We start from the raw sequence: 25,898 nt of genomic DNA on the forward strand, positions 1-25,898 counted from the left end.
CAAGACCACTTTAGCCTGTAAACTCAATAATATCTCTCTGGAAATAAATGTAAAAATATCAATGTCAATATAAAATGGAATAATATACCTGACCTGACATCAAAGTGCAGTGTGAAGGATAGGTGACCCTAGTGACAATGATGTCATTAACATTTTTAGGGACATGTCCAACAGGAAACTTCTGTTATAAGTGCCTACAACCACTCATCCTCCACTTATAAGATTAATGCTACACTGTGATTTTTAGTGGGTGCCATCAGAATGAACACACACACACACACACACATATTTTAGTTTCTTTATTTATATTTTTGATGATTTCTCACTCTTACCCCTGCCATGGCCACCATCATCCTATCCCCCAATTAATGTTTTTTTTTTTTTTTTTTTTTTTTTTCAGATAATAAAACTATATTGTACTGTAGGAAACATGGGCCATGTCGATTTTACTATAAAGTTTTCTATAGTTTTTACTATAACAGCTGTTCTTAATTATTCTGTAAAACAGAGAAGAAAAAGCCATCAGGTTGGGACAACTTAAGACAACTTTCTAATCCCAGAGTTATTATTAGGTGGAAAGAAAATATTTTTTTTAACTTTTAAACTTTCCCATTCTGTTTCTTTTTCAAAACTGCATCACAGCATTTGCTGCTGTATCAATACATAATCATCCATATCGATACGCGAATCAGCAAGGAATGCATCACAATATATTGCTGTATTGATATTTTGAGCAGCGCTAAAGCCTTGTTCCATGTGCCCCTTTTATACTTTGAGCACCTGCCCCTCCAAAGGTCTCTGCACGGCCCTGAACCACTGTGCAAAAAGAAAAAGTGCACAGCAATGAAGGGGTGAACTCTAAAATGTAACAAAATGTCCTCCTCTGTGTTCAAGACTGATTCATTACAGATGTTTCACCGGATGGCGCTAATCTACCTTTGAAAAATTGGATTTTAAATGCCTCTATTTTAACATGAAATACTGCTTTGATTGAAAAATAATTTAAAAATATGTTACAAAAAGAAGTGTGTATCAATTTAAATGGGGAAAAATACCTAATAGAAATTGTATAAATATTGCACAGTGTCATAAAATACCCTCAAAATTCTAAATAATAGTATTGAACAAAAATATATTATATTGGTTTTTACATGTAAGGGCTTAGATCACTTTTGACTGCAAAGGAGCCAAGTGTGACCCCTAGTGACCAGAGGGTTAAACAAGTAATAAACTGCTGTAGTTTGTGAAATTTTTTATATTTTATGAATCCCATTTCCTAAACATTTATCCATGCACCTGCATGCAACCATCCAGATGTGTGTGTTTATTAGCTATTTACAAAAATTGATGCTTTTAAAATAAACAAAACACAAGATAATTATATTGATCTTTAAGATCATATTCACATTTGGGATACAGTTACATATTATATAGATATATTTTACTATGTATTGCTAAAAAAAAAGAAAAAAGAAACAGCCTATTTGCTTCAGTCATGCAGTTCCACATTCATCCACCAGGTGTCGGTGGAGACTCGCTCACCATATTTAGTGGGAAAGATGTCCTCATCCGTCACCAGCTTCTGAACAGAACTCATGACGAAGTCCACATACTGCGGTGCTGTGCATTTCGTCTTCTTCCCTTTTTCATCATACCAGTAGTATGTCCTGAGAGAGAGAGAGATTTGGTTCAGGAAGATCCCAATACAAATATACACCCAATACATACAGCACGCTCTCCTCCCATCATCCCCACACACTTTCTTCACCGTGGTTGTTCATTAACCAAACTGTCTTCCCATAAAGCAGTTTCATATCCTGGCTAAGTGCTTCAGTAAACACTGGAGCGCCTTCCTTTTCCCATCAGCACACAGGTGACCCAGTTATAGTCCGATCATAAACACAACAGGAAGAACGCACTGAATTAAAAACCATTCCACTTCCTATTCTTTTACTATCACTTCTCTCCCCGGGGTCAAACACGACTGCAGGTCTCGACCTCCGCCGCGGGTCACGACCCCTGAGGGTCTCCTGTCACAGAAGAGTGTCGCGTTGCCGCTCCGCAGGCTTAATAATGGATAACAGAGCCAGGATGAATAATAGATACTTACGTATTGCAGGCGGTCATGGCCGGACACGTGTCTCCCGTGCAGAACTCGGAGATCGTGCTGTACTGGAGGTTGATGAGATTGAAGAACGTCGTGGCTAGAGAATCACAGAGACGGTTCAGAGATTAAGCAATGATAATAACACAAATCTAGGCCTTCTTTTTTTAAATAACTGTGATTAAAGAATTAATTCTGTTTTCTTCACGAAACCCAATACGTTATTTATTTACTTGGAATCGGATATAATAAAGTAATAAAATGATAATAAATAGGCCCATATTATTTACTTTAATGCTGTGAAAATGAATTAATATAATATAATATAATATAATATAATATAATATAATATAATATAATATAATATAATATAATATAATATAATATAATATAATATAATATAATATAATATAATATAATATAATAATAAAAGTTTGTTGTAAAGCCAATTTCCAATTAATAGGGAAATAGTTTTAATGTACTCCTGTGTACAGATATACTTTAATGTACAAATATGACCTTTTTGACAGTAAAACTATTTATACAGTATTTATTAAATTAATAATTAATAAAAAAAGATATAGTTTAAAATAATATTAAACTAAATAATTATAATGAAATGTTGTTGATAGTATTGTCATTATCAATAATAATAATAATAATAATAATAATAATAATAATAATAATAATACTAAATAAATATCACCACATTAATATTATTAATAAATAACAATATTATTATAATATAATATAATATAATATAATATAATATAATATAATATAATATAATTAATATAATATAATATAATATAATATAATATAATATAATATAATATAATATAATATAATATAATATAATATAATATAATATAATATAATATAATAATAAGTCTGAATTAAGCTACTGAAATGTAAATTACTAAATTATCTCAAATAATTGCAATTAGATTGAATATCCTCAATCATACAATTAATAAATAATAGTGACAGGCCTACAGCTCTACTTTAGTAATTAATCAATTGGCAAAGAACATAAATACATTTGTGTTCCTCATTAAATTATGCATAAACAATAACTTTTGTTTTTAGTTTTTTTATTAAATTTTATTGTGTAAATAACCATTTTTCTCAATTTTTCTTTATTTTTTTTATAAATGGATGCAAATATGCACGTTATTAAATTTACATATATAATTATTACAATTACTATTTATATGTTCACAAAAAGTGAATTTGTAAATATTTATATATAATAAACATTTATAACTTATGTAGAAGTATCCAGATTATGCATTTCTACTCTAAAATCCCACAAAATCAAACAATTGTGTGACGTTTGGCACAATCTTAAATGGTCAACGCTGACCCATGCTTTTATAAAATAAACTAAGTTATAGAAATATCTAAAAATATGAGCGAAATAAGAGTGAAATGATCAACTGTGTTCCCATTTAAAATAACACTGTCATCTCAAGGACTGTGTAACATCTGTAATTTAACAATTCAATTATCGGGAAATGCATGAAGCGATGCCCTCAAAGGTAGCAAACGAGACTGTACAGATCCAGCTGTAAAGCAAAGGCCTGAATTCACCATAAAAGGCAGTGATTTGGTTTAATAAGTGCTTGTGGAATTTGAAAGTGCATTAATGTTTCCTAAATTAAGCCGCACTTTATGGTTTCTTCACATGTGTTTTCTTTCAAGATAAAATGGAGGGAAACGCAAACAATGGTGTGATTGGTGGGCTGAGGAATGTTATTCTGAGCCGCTTTATCATACAGTTATGAAATCATACATTCCCGCTGACCAAGAGATGTTTTCAAACACACCTAGAAACTCGACACAACACAACGACAGACAGTCGAGTCGGCCAGGGTTAGGGTCAAGGGTCGGGACTTCATCACATTAAAAACAACATAACATCTCCTCTGCATTTCTACAAAGTGGCTTTTGCCAAAAAAGGAGTAATACACACTACTGAATCTATTCCAGAGCTCTGGAAATGTCATTTATTTTTGCGGGAGCCAGACGAGGTCACAGGGGACACCTACTGTTGCTGGCGAGCCATTCGTTCAGGTCGATCTCCCTCGGCAACACCACCAGCTCCTTGAGTTCAAAATCCACGACTCTTACTTTGGTGTATTCTGGTTCCAGGTAAAGCTTCTTCTCCTCGGGGGTCGGCTTCTTTCCGTTGGGCTTCCCTTTGCCCTTCCTGTGTGGGATGAAACGAGGGAAAATAGCGGTCACTCATACTGCTAGAGCTGAAATTATAATGTATAACATTTTATTTCTAAATATCTAAAAAAATCTTGATGCTCAATTATAAGCCACAGTAAAAGCATTGCATATATATTACAAATATTCAAATATGACTTAGCCCGATGGGATATCTCGGACGTTTACACAGAGATATAGTTAATTACTTGAGAGTTATTTTACTCGTGTGTTATGTAACGCATACGGACACCTCATGTAAAGAATGCTTTGCACATCCACTTTTCCACTGCAGGTTTGCACGGTTAACCTTTCCCTGTAATTAACGGAGCAGACCACAGACATCCAGGCTTTTCCTTCCACATCTATTTTTAGCCCGGGCGGGTTGTGTTACCATCAGTCCCACCGCCCCTTCCCAGTCCTCCACCACACCCGTCTCAGACATCAAACACACACTAATACAGTAAAACCAGAAACTACAAGAGCTGCTTTAATGGAAAAGAGGAGCGTTAAGAGCCAACAATGACCTCACAGCACCGAGAGACATTGTGGACAGACGACGATTCGTAAATCAGGCATTCAGACCAAACCATGAACAACCTCAACAAACTTTTACTGTCCAGATGAGTGAGTGGGTCAGGAAAAATGTGCCAGACTTCAGTTTTTGTTCAAGCCAGTTACTTTTTATCTGTGGGGAGTAGATTGATTTATAATTTCTGTAGATAAAACTCTAATAATAATAATAATAATAATAATAATTTCATTTTCAAAAACAATGATTATTAAACTTTACTTATAAAAGATATTATTTTATAATATTGTTTTCAATTAATATAATTAATAATTTATAAATGTTGTTTTAAATAATTTAATTAAGTTCATTAATGTTCATAATAACAATTATTATTTTAATAATGTACTCATAAACAATATTGTGATGTTTAATTTAAATTATAGTAGTGGCAATGATAATTATTAAGATAATTATAATTTATTCTTATTAATAATAAAAGAATAATTTAATTTTCAAAAATAACAATGTTATTAAAGTTTATAAATATTTAAATTATTTTTTAATTTAAATGTATAAATAATATTTATTATTTTGAATTATTATTATTAATAATAATAATAATAATAATAATAATAATAATAAATGATACTTATTTTAATGTACTGACAAACAATATTGTGATTTTATTTATTATTTTCAATTATTATTTTCCATTATTATTTTCCATTATTATTATTATTATTACTACTAATACTCAAAAATAGTAATAATTTAATTTTCAAAAATACCAATGATTATAAGTTTATTTATAATAGTATTTATTATTTATAATTATTTATTTTAAATTATTATTATCAATAATTTATAAATATTTATAAATATTTTAATATTAAAATATTTATTAATTTCATTAATATTAATACTATTAATATATACTTATTTTAATAATGTACTGAAAAATAATATTGTGATATTTATTATTTTCAATTATTTATAAAAATATAAATTAAAATAATTATGCTTTTTTTATAATATTAATGTGATGCTATTTAATTTCAATTATTATTTATGAATAATGAATTGTTTCATATTTTAAATTATTCATCATTTATTTATTTATTAATACTAGTTTTATTTTTTTTTTTTTTTTTTTTTTTTTTTTTGATGAATTGCAGATCATATTTGTACATTAAAGTGTATCTGTACACAGGAGTACATGAAAACTATTTCCCTATTGACTGGAAATGGGCTTTAACCAGTATCTGTAGAAACCAGGGCAGCGTTTCCCAAAAGCATCGTAAGCTTAAGTTGATCGTAGCTCCATTGAAACCAATGGAGCAACGATCAACTTAGGCTTACAATGCTTTTGGGAAACGCTGCCCAGTATTGTCTGACCTCTAGTGGAGAGATTTCTGACATCAACCATCATGTGATTTCAAAACAGTCAGAAAGAGGAAAGAGGTCTCGTATCTTAGTTTGTTGGCTTTTTCCTAGTGCACAGCCATCCAATAACAGCAGCACGATATAAAGCCGTGTCTGTGTCCATCTGAAAAGACACACTGGCCTGGTCTTCAGGCAGCTGCTGCCATGTTGTTCGACTGCGGGGCCGCGGGCCAGTTCACGCTCTCCACACAGAGACCGGCCTTGTTGCTTTAATGCCGTCCTGAAACCTCTGCCAGAGGCCAGCGCTGCAAACACACACCGGACTCATCCACACGCCGACCGCTGACCACCACCACAAACCTCACAAAACTCGCCTCTGCCTCTTGCCAAGCTGTCTTTTGCTGTAGTAGTGCAAGTCTGTGATGACTTTCATGACCTGGAGCAGTTTAATATTCACACACTACATACACTGATCGCTCTGACCAGATACGCTAATGAAAGTTGGGTTTCATTTATAGATCGATTGTGTTGATCAATCCATGAATTCACCCCATCACTGTGTCTTTACTTCCTTTTTCAGTCCATTTAGACCAACAGTTCATGATTCCTGGAAAACCACAGCACTAAAGCCAGGAAGTGCCCTCTGGAAACTGCTTTCAGCGTGAGGGTGTTTAATGGTCCGGTCCATCTTAAATCAGTACAAACAAGCACAAGAGTTTGTGGACAAACACCGGGATGAATCTCCCGCTCAGAGTCTTGGACTCCTGCAAATCCCTTATTTAAGGGTTCCCAATCCAAGCCCATTAGACATAAAATATATTACAATCTAACAACACACATTTGCATATTCACGGTTCTCTGATGTCGGTCAAATGACATGCAGGTTAACAGATAAAATTAAATATTTTTCAGTAAATGTTCAATCTTGATTGTTTCTATTTCAAAATATATAGGGCTTGCTTCACAACTTCTAATCCTTAAAGTAAAGACAAATATTTTACTTTTATTAATTACAGAAGTACTTTAAAATAAATGAAGAGAGCAAAGAGACTCGAGACTCCGCCCACATGCTCTTCTGATTGGCTGTGATTTTGCATTAATTTGTTCGCGAGTGCAAGGCGTTTGCAGAGACTCCGCCCACACGCTCTTCTGATTGGCTGTGATTTTGCATTAATTTGGTCGCGAATGCAGTGCGCTTGCAGAGAGACTCCGCCCACAAGTTCTTCTGATTGGCTGTGATTTTGCATTAATTTGGTTGCGAGTGCAATGCGCTTGCAGAGAGACTCCGCCCACACGCTCTTCTGATTGGCTGTGATTTTGCATTAATTTGGTCACGAGTGCAATGCATTTGCAGAGAGACTCCGCCCACAAGTTCTTCTGATTGGCTGTGATTTTGCACTGATTTGGTTGCGAGTTTTGATTTCGTCACGTCTCGTGGTTGTGCTGGAGTGGACAGACGAACTGCTTGTCGCTGGAATCTTCTTGCATCACATCCAGTTAGAACAGCTGCTCTGTGAATGACAAATTGCCTTCAGAGATCGGCTCTCATTCACTGCATCAGCGGCAGACAGATGTGCTTGTACACCGCACAATGGTGCTTAATTGGTTACAGCACATATTTTGCTCAATGCAGTAATTTCTAAACACATGACAGAGTGACAAGTGCAGAGATGGCCTGAGTCTACAGCACCACTTCAGACTACATGAAGAGATACAGAAACAAAGGACCATTCAAACTGTTAAACAACTGCAAGTCCAAAGGCCCACAAGAGACGCAGCAACAGGACACTCCTGCAGCCTCACAGCGCCTTGAGCCAATGACTCGCTTTCATAGAGCAGCTGCTTTCCAATGTGAACCACAGATTCACTTCACACTCATGCACAGACATCAAATGTTTACTGTTTGAGCATGAAAAGGTCTCTCCAAAGTCCCTCCAGCGTGAGTTAGTCTCTATATCGGTGTCAGCGTTTCTGAAACGCCTCCATCTTGAGTTTTCTTCACAATATTCCTCATTTAAATAATTCATACGCAGAGTAAAGGAGCGGGGCCTGGTTGAGTTGCGGTTCCTGGCGGTTATGGTAAGGGGCGGGACATTTCCCAAACACCAATCACAACACACTGCTCCAGTCGACCAATCAGAGCACATTGTGCTTTTCAGAAGGAGGGGCTTCATAGAGACAGGAACTAAACAGAGGATTACTGACAGACTGGGAAGAGAGGAGCTGCAACAATGGAGAATATGAGGAGAATAATCAACATTCAAGCAGGAAAACCTGCTTTAAAACCAAATACTTTGTAAAATAGCATAATAGGTCCTCTTTAAACAATTTTTATTCACTCCAAAAACACCTTAAACTTACAGTAATATACAGGTTTTACTATTCTACTCTACAGATCAAAGGTTGCCTTCATTCTTTCAAGATTATAAGGGGGCTTTTTCAGCTCCGCTCTTACAAAGATAACCATCTTAACTGTTCCTATTCCTCATGGAAGAAGAAGCACTGAACATCAGGTGGCTTTTAACCTGCAATGACCAAAAGTACAATAAAACAGCACTGAAAACCATGATATATCTGCTGCTCGTCACTTTTGGACTTGCTACAAGCTCAAAAAACTAATGTGATCATCCATCCAAGGGCTGATCATCTCACAGCCATTGAAAGTGCTAAGCAGATATGAAAAGACTTTAGTCATGATTCAAGAAGCAGTTATTGCTGATTACCCATCAGTCCACTGACCCCAAACAGATTAGGATCAGGTTTGATTACCAACCTGGCTGCGTTTGATTCAGTTTATGGTTAATAAAAGAGGGAGGAGGACGTCAGACTCGGACTTATCGTCCTCAGAAAACTTTGCCGTGCCTGTGGTTTTCAGGAAAGTCAAATGATGCAATGGACATGCCTAATAGATTATGATCCCAGGAAGGAAGTTGGGTTCAGCTAACAAACTACAGACTGCCAAAAGGAGGGAGAAGTAGATTGCAGCTTGCTCCTTTGCAGACATTACGTCTGAGAAGACACCAGCTTCATTTTTTTGATGGTTTTGTGGGAATGAGACATGCTCAGTTGTTCTGAATGGTCATGTAAGAGATTGGGGTCATTCTCAGACTGTGAAATGTGAAAAGTTTGCGCTGAAAATGGGATTAGGAACATTCGTCTGTGCTGAATCGAGCCTATTTTTATTCTCAGGGCATGTTCTTTGGCAAATACTCAGAAGCTACATGCCTAGTCCATTATGGGCGAGACACGCTGAAAAACATTCCACTGACTTACTGACGCATTTTTGTAGTTTAAAAGTCAAGATGGAGATAAAATACTTTCCTTACTTTATTGATGCATTATGCAAAAGACGCTATTTAAAAGATTATTTGACTTTAGAATTAAAATGTCCTGAATTTATTCACTCCCATGCCAAAGACGTTCATGTCTTTCTTTTTTCAGTCAAAAAAAAGGTTTTTGAGGAAAATATTCCAGGATTGTTCTCCATATAGTGGACTTGAAGGTCCAAATGTCAGTTTCAGTGCAGCTTCAAAGAGCTCTACATGATCCCAGACGAGGAATAAGAGTCTCATCTAGAGAAACCTTCGCTCATTTTCAAAGAAAATTATATAGTTTTTAACCACAAATGCTCATCTTGCACTGCTCTGAGATGCTCCACGCATGATGTAATCACGTTGGAAAGGTCCCGCGTGACGTAGTTCCTCGTCTGGGATCATGTAGAGCTCTTTGAAGCTGCACTGAAACTGACATTTGGACCTTCAACCCGTTGAACCCCAGTGAAGTCCACTATATGGAGAAAAATCCTGGAATGTTTTCCTCAAAAACTGAAGAAAGAAAGACATGAACATCGTGGATGACATGTGGGTGAGTAAATTATCAGGACCTTTTAATTCTGAAGTGAACTAATCCTTTGCTAATACTCAAAAGTATTGAATGTATAGAATGGCCATTGCAAATCTTGATCCATTGAAAGAGTTATTAAATACACCAAGTTGCAATAATCTGAACCATCATCTCAAGCAGAATGTAAACTATTTAAACTATTCAGAAATGACAATCCTACGCACAAACTGACCTTCGGGTTCAGAAAAATGCCAAGCACGTCAGTAATAACCTGACTGAAGGGGTGGAAAAATGTTTTAAATATATTATTTGTATTTTAGGCAAATTAATGGGCAGAGAAGAAGAAAGCAATGTGGTTTAAGAACTAGGTTAGTTTGCTTACTGCCATTAGGGTTTTTGCTCTGAGGGTTTGGTGAGAAAACCTGATATTTGGGTTAATCCTTTTGCTCTATTGGACAACTTAAAAGGCAAAGTCACTTCAAATTAGGGAGTCTCCACATATTTCTTCAGACGCTGATCCCATCTAAAACACATTAGCAAATCTGCAAGATTAAGTTCAATATGTACCAAGCTGACGAAACACCATTTTGACTCCAGACTCCAGACTGGCTGACTTGACCAGCCACCAATGCTCCAGGGCCTTAAAAGTGCCACTTAAAAGACTATTATAGAAACATCAAATTAGTCCTTTCTCTGAAAAGCCACAGTCTGTGGGAACGCACAGTCAGTAGGAATCAATGCCAAGACTGTTTTTACTAAAGACTAAAATTAGATGGATGTCAGCTTGAGACTTATAGTAAGCAGTAACTTACTGCATTAAAATCACCATCTTCCACAAATCCAAGTCAAGCCACCTTTATTTCAATAGCGCTTTACACAATACGGATTTCAGTTTTAACTGTAAAACAGATCAATGATGCAAAAAGGATTCAATTGCAGATGTTTAAAGTTCATGCAAAGGTGTGGCATTTATGATGCATTTACGATTATGACACACAAGTCAATAAAATTCATATTATCTATAACTTTATAAACACAGTTTGGAATAGCAGTTTCAGCAACCAATTCTGTGAGTCACAATTCCAATGCAAACATCACACTCATTCAGCTATAACCGCACAAACCTCAAGAGCTGGAGAGGTGTTATTAGTATTCATCAAGTATGTGTTAATCCCTGGAATTATCAAGCAACTAACATGAAGATGATCTTTATATCATGCTCCTCAGAAGCATTATAGATGATAATCGCCACTGTAGAAGTTCACTGGTCACTGCGGTTTGTTAAATGATTAACTGACAGACAGGAAGACCGCTCTTCTTTCAGCAGGTCACTTTCCAGCTCACCTGAGGCCACAGAACAATCCCAAACGCCATCGGCCCAGCCAGACTGCACTCAATTACTTATTCACCAAAACACTGTACCTGAATATTCGTAAACAAGTAATTAGCCTTCATTGTAATCTGGAAGGCAGTAAAGACTGATAGCCAAAGCCATGCTCTGGATAAAAAGAGTGCCAACTAAATCAAGATAACGGATGTGTTGAAATCTACTGTGCTACCCACCTATATATATATATATATATATATAGTGAGGTTCAAAGTTTTGAGAATAAATGTATACATAAAATGTTTTTTTTTATTATTATTTATTTAGTTTTTGTTGAGTTCATGCAACTAATTGTAATGCTACTATTTTTATTTATTTATATATATATTATATATATATATATATATATATATATATATATATATATATATATATATATATATATATATATATATATATATATATATATATATATATATATATATATATATATATATATATTTTATATAAAAAAAATTATCAAATATTTTATATATTTTTATTTTATTTTATTTTTTATTTTATTTTTTATAAATATTTTAAAAAATAAAATAAAAATAAATCAAATACTTTATATATTTTTATTTTATTTTTTTTATTATTATATTTATTTTTTTATTATTTTATTTCATTTATTTTCCGGAAAGCCTGGGTGATAAAACGGTATCGATATTTATCGACGGTACGTCTTAATCGATAACGATAGAAAAAAATGTTCGATATAGCTCTAGATATGGTTTCACATAAATGCATTAAAATGTAAACAGACATGCCGTTCGGTTGCATGAACAACTCTCAAGCTCGCTCCGTCCCAAACAGACGCGCTACGAGTGACACGCAAACAAGTTGCGCAATCAGAGCGTGAGATCAGAAGACACAAACACATGAAAATGAGTGCTGTACCTGCTGGCGACCAGAGCTGGGTATAACGCATTACTGTATTCTAATTACTTTTCCTGATAACGCAATGCATTACATTTTAAATTTACGTAATTTGATTACAGTTACTGAAGTCAATAAAATCATGTTACTTGCGTTACAAGAAAAAAAAGAAATTAGGTAAAGCGCATTTCTAAAAGAAATCACGTTTGGCGCGGATGCGTCATTGTGAATCACAGGAGAACGCTAGGAGGAGGAGGATACTTGTGCCCAAGACGAGAGCGGTCCAACCTCGCCTAAACAAGCTAGATTGGATTTCTGTTCAGGATCGGGAGGGAAGGTAACTTCTGAACAAAGGCCTACTGTTTTCAAACGTTATTATAAATGTTTTCAGCATTTTTCTTTAATGCAGTTACATACAAACATTAACACAGTAAAGCTACCACACACATGCATACCTACAGATGATTAATGGATATTTAAGTCAAGTTGCTGTTTTCATACTACTGTAATATTTTTCAGTCGATATTAAATTACGGAAAGAACTTTGAGTTTCAGTTTGAAAACCTACAAAAATACACCACAAAGTAACTTGAATCCAATTAGTAATCTGATTACTTTTTAGATGCAGTAATCAGTAATGTAATCAAATTACAATTTTAAATGTAGTAATTTGTAGTGGACTACTTTTTTTGAGCAACTTACCCAACAATGCTGGCGACGAGGAGCTCGTTAGTACAAAGGGACATGTCAGCTCGTCAGTGTGGTAGTTTCATGGTTTCCTAACGTCTTACAGTTAATCTACTTCAAAGTTCGTCTTGAGAGAGCAGTTGTCATGTCGGTATTAACAGCTGCACAAACAGTGCTTTCAATCACACACTATCTTTATTTCTGTGCTACAGATATTCAGCTTATCACAGAAGAACTGAGATAAAAGTTTATAGTTCAGATAAAAGCTTTTGAAAGAAACTTGAACGCACTGGAAATTACACATTTATCAATTACATTGTTTCACCACCAGGTGGCGACAAGTGAGTGTTAAATTTATTTGATGTTGAACCTTCAGTAAACAGATTTATCCAGTAACAAAACAAGACTATTTATGAGCGTGTCATTTAATCATGCATCCAAACAGATTTTTTTTTTTTTTTAATAACTCAAATATATTTAAAATTTTAAAATAGACCACAGCACTTAATATTTTGTCAGAACCTCTAAACGTTATTTTGTCTAGTTGTCATTCAGAATGGTGATCTGAAACAAGCAAAAAAAGTTTCTCATTTTATCCAGAATTGTGCAGCTTTAAGTTTCTCACTTATTTATTTAATCTTAATATAAAATACAAGGAGGATTTGTTTACATTTTATTTTGCTTTGTTTTAAAAAGTATTTGTTGTTTGCCTTAATTAAAAATGCATTGGTTAAATTCAAAAATTTTTTTCTACTAAAACTCAATAATTATCGATACCAATAAAACATTATATTCATTATATTGTAATATATATATATATATATATATATATATATATATATATATATATATATATATATATATATATATATATATATATTTTTTTTTTTTTTTTTTTTTTTTTTTTGCTGTTTCACCCAGCCCTATTATCCATTCTCATGGAAATTTGTCTTTAACCCCCCACAGATGGTACATTCACACACATATTATTCATAACAGAATCATAATACAGCCATAACAGAAATAAAACACTAATATCAACAATAATCAATATACATTGATTGAAATTGGGACAATGGACTTTGTCATATTGTCATTGCTCTATGCACCTTATAGCACCTTCCTTTTTCAAATTCATTTTAAAAAAAGGACAGATTTTCAGTGGCATATTTTACATTATTTTGTGACATTAATTTTTAACAAACCAAACTGTACAGCATGTTAGACTTTTTTTTTTTTTTTTTTTTTTTTTTTTTTTTTATTGTGCTGTTTTTGTAAGCATCATTTTGCTGATACAATTTATACTGTAAGTTGTTTTGGAATAAAACACCATGCAAAATACATAAAAATGTCTATATTCATATTAGCTACACATTCAACAACACAGTAAGTACAGGTATCTGACATCTACACTCTATAAACTATATGTTTATATAACTATAAACTATATAAACACTCAAGCACTTTTGGGGTTAATATATATATATATATATTATATATATAAATATATATATATATATATATATATATATATATATTATATATATAAATATATAAAGCGCATATATGGTGCCTAAAAATACAGGTGCAAACATATGCATACCTAAAAATACTGCACTGGCCAAGCTGTAATTCAATCTAATAATAACTGATCTATACGAGCATCACGTGGAAAGATAATATATCATTACTGCTTAAAGAAACCTGGCAAACGTGCAAATTACACGCACATTAAAGATGCATTGGTAACAACTTTATGTTAGTGGAAAGTTCCATTCCGTCAACAGACGCGCGCACATTCCTCTGGCGCACGCGCGCATATGAGCGCACTGTGAAGAAGTTGAGTGAAAAATCATTCAAATCAGTGAAAGAGCACGGAGAGAGTTACCTCAGCACTTTGCCAACCGCCTGAAGGACCATTTTACAGCTTAATCCGTTTTTAGGAGACCTCTGAGCGAGCGCGCTGTCTCCGGTTATGGTGTGATCTCCGACCATGTTGCCAAACGCCCGGGTAACGGTGATGACGGACGCGCTTCTCAACGCGACCATAGATTCTGCTAAAGTCAGTCCAGAGTTTGCAGGAGCGTTGCAAGCAAAACAGTCGCTCTGCTGCGCTTCTCCTTCAGCTGAACTTCCAGCCAATCACAGAACAGATGGGAGGAGCCAATGTGCAATAGTTGGAATGTTTAAAAAAAAAAAATCATCCATGTGACTCTCAACACACGCTGGATGTAGAAAACAATGTGCTTGGCTCTTGGGTACAGTAAAACTAGATTTCCCCCAAATAACTGCCGCAGCATTAACTCACAACTGGGGAACAAACATTTATGATTCCAATAGTTATATTGCAATAATATAATGCAGAAATATTTTGTTTTCTTCTTATATACAGACATACAAACTTTCATTTATCAACCATTCAAAGGCTTCAAAGGCTATATATATATATTATATATATATAATACACTTAATACTTAGTAACATGATACTTACAAAAATGTTGTTAAAGTTCAAATTATGGATGTACAATTTTTTTTATAATTAAGGTGCATTAACTGGTCACATTTATAAATCATAAATCAGTTTGTTTAAATAATAAAATGAATAAAATATAAAATATACACTGCCCTCAAAAAGTTTGGAAAAAATAGAAAAGTGGAGTTTTGGACAATATTGGCATGAATCCTTTTTAATTTGTGATAATTTTGCTCTGATAAGGGACAAAACAAACTATGAAAACATATTATATTATATAAACAGTTTATACATAGAAAAAAAACTTAAATTGTCGATGCATCAAAATACCCAGCATTATCTGACCTAAACTGGGTTCTGATTGGTTCAATGTATTCTAAACTGGATTGGCAATTAATTGTTGAAGCTATTAAGGTGTGCTGACCTAAAAATCTTTTACAAACCTGAACCAAGTTCCAGTAACCAGCATCACAGCTGGCAAAGGGGCATGTCTGACTTTGACATGTTTATATTGCCATTATTATGTAATCAAAATGAAAATTATTATTGATGGTCTTCAATGATAGTCAAGTTACGTTAATGTATTTGCACCAAAAAAAAAAAAAAAAAAAAAAAAAAAAAAAAAAAAGGATTTATGCTAATATCGTCTGAAACCACACTTTGCCAGGGGTGCTTCCAAACTTTTTGAGGGCAGTGTACATAAAATGTAAATCTATTTTATTTCAGCTAGTTACTGACATTTTTCATAAGTTGAAGTACTAAAAAAAAAAATATATATATATATATATATATATATATATATATATATATATATATATATATATATATATATATATATATATATATATATATATATATATATATATATATATATATATATATATATAATTATTAAAACTTAAATTTAGTTTTTATATTTTCTGTTTTAATATTAAGTCGAAATATTAACAAAAACTTTAATACTATATCAATAACACTAATATGAAGTCATAGAAAAAAGAGAACGAATAAAATGTTGTTTAAAATACTTTTAATATTGCTAGAACCGCTCGATGTGTCAACGACCCATGAAAGATTTCCTTAACGGGTTCCTTCGCGGCATGTTTTGACGAAGTCGTGACGTACTGGAAGCTGCTAATGTGCAGCAATTCGTGTTTTGACAATGTAATTTACAGTGGAACATCAGACTGGAATTTTTCTGCAGAGCTTGAAGGCATGTTCAGACTCGACACTGGAAAGCTAGAAGGGCCGGTCTGGCCCCAGGACTAGTATTTTAGTCATCTAACAGCATGCCAAGACAGACAAACACATGTTAGATAGAGACTCGCAGGCTCCATGCATCTTTCTGGTAATATATAAAATAAAAATAAGCATACATGCGCTATTCATATACAGAATATACACAGAAGTCCCCATACACCACTGCTTATTTTTAGCTGAAACACATTAATCTAAACACTTCAATTATTACTGCGTTAGCCTTAAAAGGTCAGCCTGAAATAAACGCTGGAAAAAAGACTGGAAAAAGTGCTTACTAAAATGAGGCACGGACGTCAGGTTGTACGTGGGAGCGGTGAAAATAATGAGGGCCTGTGTGAGCGGACAGGAGAGGGGCCTGACGTGGACCGAGAGCCTTCACAGGCTGCGTTTGTCCAGGGGGGCAAAAAAAATCCAGGGGCAGGGAAGCAGACGGAGGCAGAACAGAAGATTCTTTCATTGCCTCTACAGGTGAGAGAAAATGAAAGGCTAGCTTACGAAAGCAGTGACGCAAACGTGTAGACGCCGAGTGCCTTGAATGTTTTCTTAGCAACTTTAGTGCTTTAGGAATGTAAGATAGGCACCTGCTTTTTACCTCAGAGGACCAAAATATATTGGATATATATTTAGTTACCAAGGATCTTTACTTCTTAAAGGTGGGGTGAAATTTTGAGTCCCTTTCAATCCAAGCATCTTTCTGTTGGCAAATTCGAGTGATCAACTTGAACATGAACGAAATTTGCAATTTTTCAACCCCCGTGCAAAATAAAAAGACTGGAATTGAGCCACGAAATCTTGCCGAGCTATGGTAAATGGGACCGCACCTTAATGCGGTTGACCAATGAAATCTATCCAGGGCATGAAACAACACTGCAATAGATAAAAGACAAAAATATGCAAATATTATTCAGCAGCACATCATTGCAACCCCATTTTAAGATGTTAAAATTTTCCATTTTACTGACAACCACAAGAACAAAAAAGTACTCTTCTGAACCAATATTTTGTAAATAAAACACTTATTTCATTAATCATGGATTATCTCTGCCGAAACACTCAAATTTCCCTTTTTATTCACAGCGTTCGTACAGATTCTGTAAAATGAAATTTCAGGACTTCAAGCACTGCTTTTTTGGTTTTCAAGGACTAAATTCAGCACTTAAACAATTTCTTTATTATTTTTATTATATTATTTTACTCTAATTACAGACATAGGATATCCGAAATACAACTTATTTAACAATGTATATTAAATGCAAAGTTTATAATGTCTATTATTGTTCAATTAAAGGTGCAATATGTAAGAATTTTGCAGTAAAATTAGCCAAAAGGTCAGTGTTACATATTTTGTTCACTTGAGTACTTACAATATCCCAAATGTTTCCAACAATTTGTAAATCGTGAGAAAATTCCAATTTTAACCAAGGCGTCATACCCTCGGTTTCTGGTTTTATTTTGTAGAAACCATGGAAACACCAAAGACGCTTTAATATTTACATGTTTTAATAGACAAGAGAACAACTGTTTAGTTATGTTTATAGACAGAAAACTAATTATTGTTGTATAGCTCAACACGTTTAGTCTTATTCTTTATATGTAAGGAGTACCATGCTTTACCACGCCTCAGAGAAAAACACTATTTTGTGAAGTAGCTAACATAGCATAATCAGATGCAGCTTTATTTTTAGTAACGGTAATACGGCATTTTCTCCATCATACAATACGTTTTAAAATTAATTGCATGCCATTTATCAACACAATCATCCAGCATTTAATATGATATTGTAAAATGGATCTATCTTACTGCAGTGTGTAACAGTGTCTCACAGCAGCCGCCGAGTGAACGCACAGAGTAACGTTATAACATCATTTTCAACACTCTCAAATGTATCTAATATGATAAACAGAGCTGCGTTACCTCATACTCATGACCGGATTAGCGGAAGCAGCGCTGGTGACTGTCATAATAAAAGTCCCGCTGCTCGTGAGGCGTGTGTTGATCAATCGCTCCAGCTCCTCGTTCAGCTCCACAACACTCGTTCCTGCTCTGCTTCACACTACAGTAACGTTAATAATCGCATCCATCAACATGATTTCTTCCCGAGTCCAATCCCGATTATTTTCCACTAGCCGTTGTGGAGAAGACTACTTGTCCCAAGATTCCGCACTCAAGCTTGGCGTCATCAAGCTATGCCTTTGTTTTGAATAGACCTCTAGCGACCTCTAGCAGACAAAATTATTACATATTGCACCATATTTTATATTATAATGTTGGAATACTTGGTGTAGATAAAGTGGTATGTTACACTAGGCAAGAGTACCGAGCCAGAGTGCAGTTGAATTTGCAGCTTTACTTACAAACTGTTCCTGTTCATTGGGGAGTTGAGAACTAGACCCGCTGTAAACCCAAATAAATACACTCAAATTAATTACATGAATTGGTAAGTGTGCTATCCAAGTAGTAATAAAGATGTTTGCTGTCATAATGATGACAGTAACACACACTAAAGTAGTTCCGGCACGGATCAGCTCACACTGCATGCGTAACATGCTTGAGCCCAACTGAACCGCGCTCTGGCCCACCTTTTCCAAGCAGGCCAGGGACGGTTGAACAAACTGCGCCAGGGGACGTTACGGAGCAATCACGCTAGTCAAACGAACCAAGCTTTGGGGGGGGGGGGGGGTCAAATCCACTCGGGCATGCTTCAGAGTGCCTAGTGTGAGTACACCATTAACCCTTTGGAGTCTGAGGCTGATTTGGGGCTTGGAGAAGTTTTGACATGCTCTGACATTTGTGCTTTTTTCATTAAATGGAAAAAAGTGTCATTACACTGTATTCACTGTATAATATGTGAGGAACTTGTATGTACATGTTTGTGTTTTTGAAGGAATAATGTTTATGCATGGTTATTGAAAAAACAAAAAACTTAAGTCACTGAAATAAGGCAAAAGCTCAAAAACAGTATATTAAATCTGTATTCACAAGAATTTTGGGTATTGAAGGTTGTAGACTAGAGTTTTTGCTTAAGAATTATGTAAAAATTATGCTGACTACTCTTTCATATAAAACAATAGAGAGATTTAAATTTTGTAAGACACTTTTTGTCAAGAAACACAGTATGCGAGGCGGCGTGAATCTGCATAAATAATGGGCCATTTACACCCGAGAAGACAAAAGAATCACATAATAATGACCTGAAATGACTAGCATATTAATGAGGCCTTTCAGTCAGGTAGGCTCTGAAACAAACACTCTGTAATAATGTCTCAGCTCATCATAAACAGCAATACTGTGAAATATTATTACAATTTAAAATAATGGTTTTCTATTATATTCTTTAAAATATAATGTATTTCTGTGATGCAAAGTGTCTGAACAATTAGGTTACCTCTATGGCATTTCATATAGGCTTTTAGCGAATTTGGAGAAATATTGATGGATTCTTATATATTTATGTCAATTTTCTATACTTAGAAGTAATATTTATTGTCATCACTATGAGTGCTGGATACTGTGTTTTTAATTCATACTTACAGCCGGAGGGCGCTCTCTGTGCACATTTAGTCAACAAATTATTCTAAAGAAGAAGAGGACATTTCAGGAATGGTGTTTTTAATTCATACTTGCAGCCGGAGGGCGCTCTGTACACCTTTAGGCCACAATAGTGTTGTCAAAAGTACCGACTTCAGTACCTATCGGTACTGAAATTTTAAAAACGTGACGCTTTGAGCGCTGTTGAGCGGATTCATAAACATCTCTGATTGGCCATGGTGTTGACGCGCTCATCGGATATGCCTGTGATTGGCTACACTGATCAGCGCGTAGGAGCATTTGAAATTACACGGAAGTGTTTGAATTTGAAAGCGTTTTGAAAGTGGGAGCGCGAGCGATTGAAAGCAGGCATCCAACAGTGGACCGATCCGCGATAGACGCCTGCTTTCAAACGCTCCCGTGTGTATCTGTGTAAGCGCTTGGTGAAGAGATTAATTGATGACTATTTACAACGTTTTTACAGCGTTGATCATTGAAGCCTATCACAGACATATCCGATGAGCCATGAAAACAACGGCCAATCAGAGATGTTTACGAATCCACTCAACAGCGCTCAAAGTGTCACGTTTTTAAAATTTCAGTACCGAATAGGTACCGAAGTCGGTACTTTTGACAACACTAGGCCACAAATTCATATAAAGAAAAAAAGGAACTAGGAACTAACGGCATGTCTTCTAGAGATCGCTAACCATGGCTTCACCATCCAAATAAACACTTTGAGACAATAAATACACGATTGAGACGATGAATGCATGTATTGCCTCTGAATTTGTGTCTGAATAGCGCTGGCTCCGTGGGCGTGGCCGCATTAGCGGGTAATGAGCTGAATCCCAGACTTCTGACATGGCTCTCTTTTCATACAGATTACATAAACACAGAATGTTTGTTTTCGATTTGACTTGCACGATTTAAAACCTGACATTTCAACGTTTCTTTAGACATAAGAGTCATTTTTTTTGTCATTAGTATTCATAAGTTACAGTTAATTTTCTGAGAACTATCAGATTGGACTTCGTTCAGAGGGAGAGGAGAGATCACGCATCATGTTAGTTTTTTACAAAAAGCACAACATTGTGTTTTTGATGAAGCAAGGTTGTAAACAAGGAAGTTATGTTAACTTTGAACACCTTAAAAAGGCACAACCGACAAGCAAAGCAATTCAAAGAGATCAATCCATTGACTAGCGCTGTCAGTCATGTGAAATCCCCTTAACCATTCAATATTATGACAAAAATATTGATTTTTTACAATGAACCTGAAGAATGAAAGCTGTATCATATACTTATCACGCTAATAGCCATGGGAAATGGCTCTATATCACTAATTTTTATATATTTTATTTCAATAATTCAAGCACTTTTCAAGTACCTCTTCAAAAATATCACTGTTTTCAAGAGTTTTCCAGGGATAAAGTACAAACCTCAAGAAAATTCAAGAACCAATGGTGTCGCCATCACTGACATCTTCAAACAGCAAGTTTAAACACTGAATAAATTAGATTTCTTTAGCTTTCTGTTCCTCACACAAAGCTATCACGTACTGACTACTCTTATGCCGCTTTTATGGAGCTTAATAATCTGCATCCGTTTTTGTTGCATGGAAAAAGAGCTGCTATGATATTCTGTCAAACCTCTTATTTTGTGATTCAAAGGAGAAAATACATTATGTAACTCGTCTTGAACAACATAAATGACTCATTTTTTGGGTAAACAACTCCCTAAAGATGCAAGGGGGACTGTGAAAACACAACCTATGAAATGAAGCTAGAAATACTTCAAATAGTTTAGTATATTTGAGCCGATCCCAAAAAGACAACATTTTTCAAATGGCTCAAGTTCTCCTTTGCAAACATGCCAATGTAGAACTCTATATCACGTTTTGCAAAACCTCACTGCTATTTATTAGAAGGCTCACTGAATACGATCACTGTTTGACTGCCTGAGAAGAACTGCGTACCTGTGGAAGAGGGTCCAGAGAAGACCATGAGGGTTTTCGAAATCAACCGCCGGATCTTCCTCGGATTTCGCCATTTGGAAACCACCTCACAAAATGAACAACGGGTCTCTACTTTTCCTAAAACTCTGGCAGACATAAAGAACATCAACGCAGTCTGCCTACCCAGCCATACGTGCGAGACATACACAGCCGTAGGGTTACAGAGCTGAAGTTTGCAGCTGTGGTCTCTGGATAAGTTCCTCTCTTGTCTGTTGTCTCTGATAAGGGTGTCTAGAGGACTAAACCACGTAGATTAACATGCAACCATTGATGGACAGCAATATGAACCCTGCACAAAGGGTTTTTTTGCAGCAATGCCACAGAACATCCATCATTGGTTCCCCAAAGAACCTTTCAGTTAAAAGAACCATTTTAATAATCTGAAGAACCTTCTGTGCATTGAAATGATTCCATGGATGTTAAAGGTTCTTCATGGAACCATTGATGCCAATAAAAATCTGTTATTATTAATACTGTGGGAAGCTCCAAGTTATTTTAAGAATCTGCAGAACAGGCTTTTTTTGTGTGCTTTAACCTGATGTTTGACTTGCGATGATGTTTGTGTAACATTGTTCTGAAAGCACAAACAGAGTAAGCTTTGTGCGTTATATAACTAGCCCAGAGTGCTGTGGGAATATTCGAGGTTAAAGTTTGTCTTTTAGGGGTTTGTACTTTCACTACTTCCGGCTCCTTATGAAAAAGAAAGGCAGGAATGTGCCGATACATTGTTTGGAGCCATTTCCGAGACGCTCGCATATACACAAACGGCTTTCCTGTGTTTATGTGCTTCCTCAGAAAGAAGCAGCCAAGCCTTTCTGTTTCTTTTCCTCAAATATTACTGCAAATGAAACTGTGCTGCCTGGGAAAAGAATGGATCGCTGAAGGAGATGAAGCTGGTGCACCTGTGAGTCTATTTCACCTGTAGTTAAGAACTAAACCTGCTTGACCAATAAACCATTGACATACTTATTCATGTCAGTGTTTCCTGGACTACTGAATGGTATTAGATATGGGATGGATAGCATACAAATTAAGATTCATACTTCTGTAGACCTTACAAATGTGAAATGAATGCTTTACCATCCCCTAATGTTGTGTAATTTAAGTTTCAATAATTGCATAAGCTTTTTTGAACAATTTTATCAAATTTGGACTCATATAATGCCCCTTTTACAAGATGTAATATCAGTCTCAATGTGAAGAGTCTCCAGAATGTGTGTGTGAAGTTTCAGCTCAAAGATAATTTATTATAGCTTGTCAAATTTGCCCCTATTTGGGTGTGAGCAAAAACACACAGTTTTTGTGTGTGTCCCTTTAAATGCAAATGAGCTGCTGCTCCCGCCCCCTTTCCAGAAGAGGGCGGAGCTTTAACAGCTCAACAACAACAAAGCTGGAGAATCTCACGCAGCCAAAATGAGGATTGTCAGTAACGGTGTTCAGCCTTACAATTTTTGAATGGCAGTGTACATTATTTGACTGACAGTTTAAGAAACACAAGAACATGCTTAAGTCACTGGAGAGTCGAGACCTGAATGAATGAATGAGAGAATGGAGCAGTGCTCATTCTTACAGAAAGTGACTCTTATCAGTTTATCACCCTGAGCAGAACCGCCTACAAGCACATCACGTTTCCCAAGCCACAAGATCAGTCTCACATCTCTCCTTCTGTGTGGGTAACCGACACCAAAGCTCTCTCAAACACCACAATGAAGTCTATAATAAAGGAAGGAAGAATATGGCATGTGCCTCTTGAGCAGAGTTACAGGTTAAAACCTTGTCTGAGAAAGTGTCAGTGTATGAAGAGAAAGTTTCCAGCAGAGAGCTTTCACTGTCAATTGGCAATCCATCAGAGGGATCTCAACAGGAAGTTATGCAACCGTCTGGTACTTGTAATGTCCATCAGCACAACGGCAAACAATGCAAAGCAGGAGGTGCATGTGGAAGGCCTCTTGCTGTGCAATCCTAACATACTTCACAGAAGCCTAATGTAAAACAATTGAGAGTTCACTGTATTGGAGTGTTTTTGAGTCAGACCTTACCTGATCAGAGAGTAAGATCTCGAACTTCTAAACTTCATTTCACCAGAAACGCTTCTGGTAACACAATCCATCAAATAACAATGTTTCAATAAAATTAAAGGTTATTTCCACTCTTGAAGGTGTAGCACAGATATTCAAGTTATAACACAAACAAAAAGACAAAAAGATTGTGTAGTTCAGAATATCATTGAATAAATGCATAGAAAGTAAACAAAGCAGTGGTTTCCTTTACATCCTCCAGTTTAATGTGGAGATAAACTCACTCCAACACGGCTGACAAAAACAATCCAATTAAGATCATTAATCTCGCGGTTTACCCTTGAGAGAAAGAAGCGTGCTTAATTGTACTGAATGTGCTCTTGTAGTGTACTTTAAATCTTAAAAGTATACTTATAAAAAACTGTATAATATAATATAATATAATATAATATAATATAATATAATATAATATAATATAATATAATATAATATAATATAATATAATATAATATAATATAATATAATATAATATAATATAATATTTTCATTACATTTACACACATTAAATAAAAAATGTTTATAAATTTAATTATATATATTTTTTTAAATGAAAGCCAGAATATAGCACGCACTTAACAGCATTATTATTTTTAATTGTTACTCATTTATAATTTAATATATAATATAATATAATTAATATAATATAATATAATATAATATAATATAATATAATATAATATAATATAATATAATATAATATAATATAATATAATATAATATATAATATTTTCATTACATTTACACACATTAAATAAAAAATGTTTATAAATTTAATTATATATATTTTTTTAAATGAAAGCCAGAATATAGCACGCACTTAACAGCATTATTATTTTTAATTGTTACTCATTTATAATTTAATATATAATATAATATAATTAATATAATATAATATTTTCATTACATTTACACACATTAAATAAAAAAATGTTTATAAATTTAATTATATATATTTTTTAAATGAAAGCCAGAATATAGCACGCACTTAACAGCATTATTATTTTTAATTGTTACTCATTTATAATTTAATATATAATATAATATAATATAATATAATATAATTAATATAATATAATATTTTCATTACATTTACACACATTAAATAAAAAAATGTTTATAAATTTAATTATATATTTTTTAATGAAAGCCAGAATATAGCGCACACTTAATTAAATAAACAGCATTATTATTTTTAATTGTTACTCCTTTATAGTAACATAACATAACATAAAACATAACATAAAACATAACATAAAACATAACATAAAACATAACATAAAACATAACATAAAACATAACATAAAACATAAAATAAAACATAACAACATTCATTACATTTACACACATTAAATAAAAAATGTTTATACATGCAATTATATATATATATATATATATATATTTTTTTTTTTTTTTATATATTTTTATATTTATATATATATATATATATATTTATATATATATATATATTTTTTTTTAATGAAAGCCAGAATATAGGACACACTTAAATAAACAGCATTATTTTTAATTGTTAATCATTTATTATATTA

At 34.1% G+C, this 25,898-nt stretch overlaps 1 protein-coding gene across 4 annotated transcripts in view; it reads right to left on the reverse strand.

Moving 5' to 3' along the window:
- Window positions 1–25,898, reverse strand: part of mob2b (MOB kinase activator 2b) — a 51,396-nt gene that overhangs the window by 3,983 nt on the left and 21,515 nt on the right. Inside the window, exons 1-4 of one of the 4 annotated variants that reach the window (XM_067389572.1) lie at window positions 22,235–22,532; window positions 4,156–4,316; window positions 2,111–2,204; window positions 1,543–1,667 (exon numbers count right to left, since the gene is read on the reverse strand). In XM_067389572.1, coding sequence (XP_067245673.1) covers window positions 1,543–1,667; window positions 2,111–2,204; window positions 4,156–4,316; window positions 22,235–22,308 — 454 coding nt within the window. In that variant the 5' untranslated portion in view covers window positions 22,309–22,532. Of the gene's footprint in view, window positions 1–1,542; window positions 1,668–2,110; window positions 2,205–4,155; window positions 4,317–13,008; window positions 13,247–14,881; window positions 15,110–22,234; window positions 22,533–25,898 lie in introns of those variants that run through there. The other 3 variants (XM_067389571.1, XM_067389573.1, XM_067389574.1) reach the window with 3 other exon arrangements.

The sequence above is a fragment of the Chanodichthys erythropterus genome, chromosome 7, assembly GCF_024489055.1.
Source record: "Chanodichthys erythropterus isolate Z2021 chromosome 7, ASM2448905v1, whole genome shotgun sequence".
NCBI lineage: Eukaryota > Metazoa > Chordata > Actinopteri > Cypriniformes > Xenocyprididae > Chanodichthys > Chanodichthys erythropterus.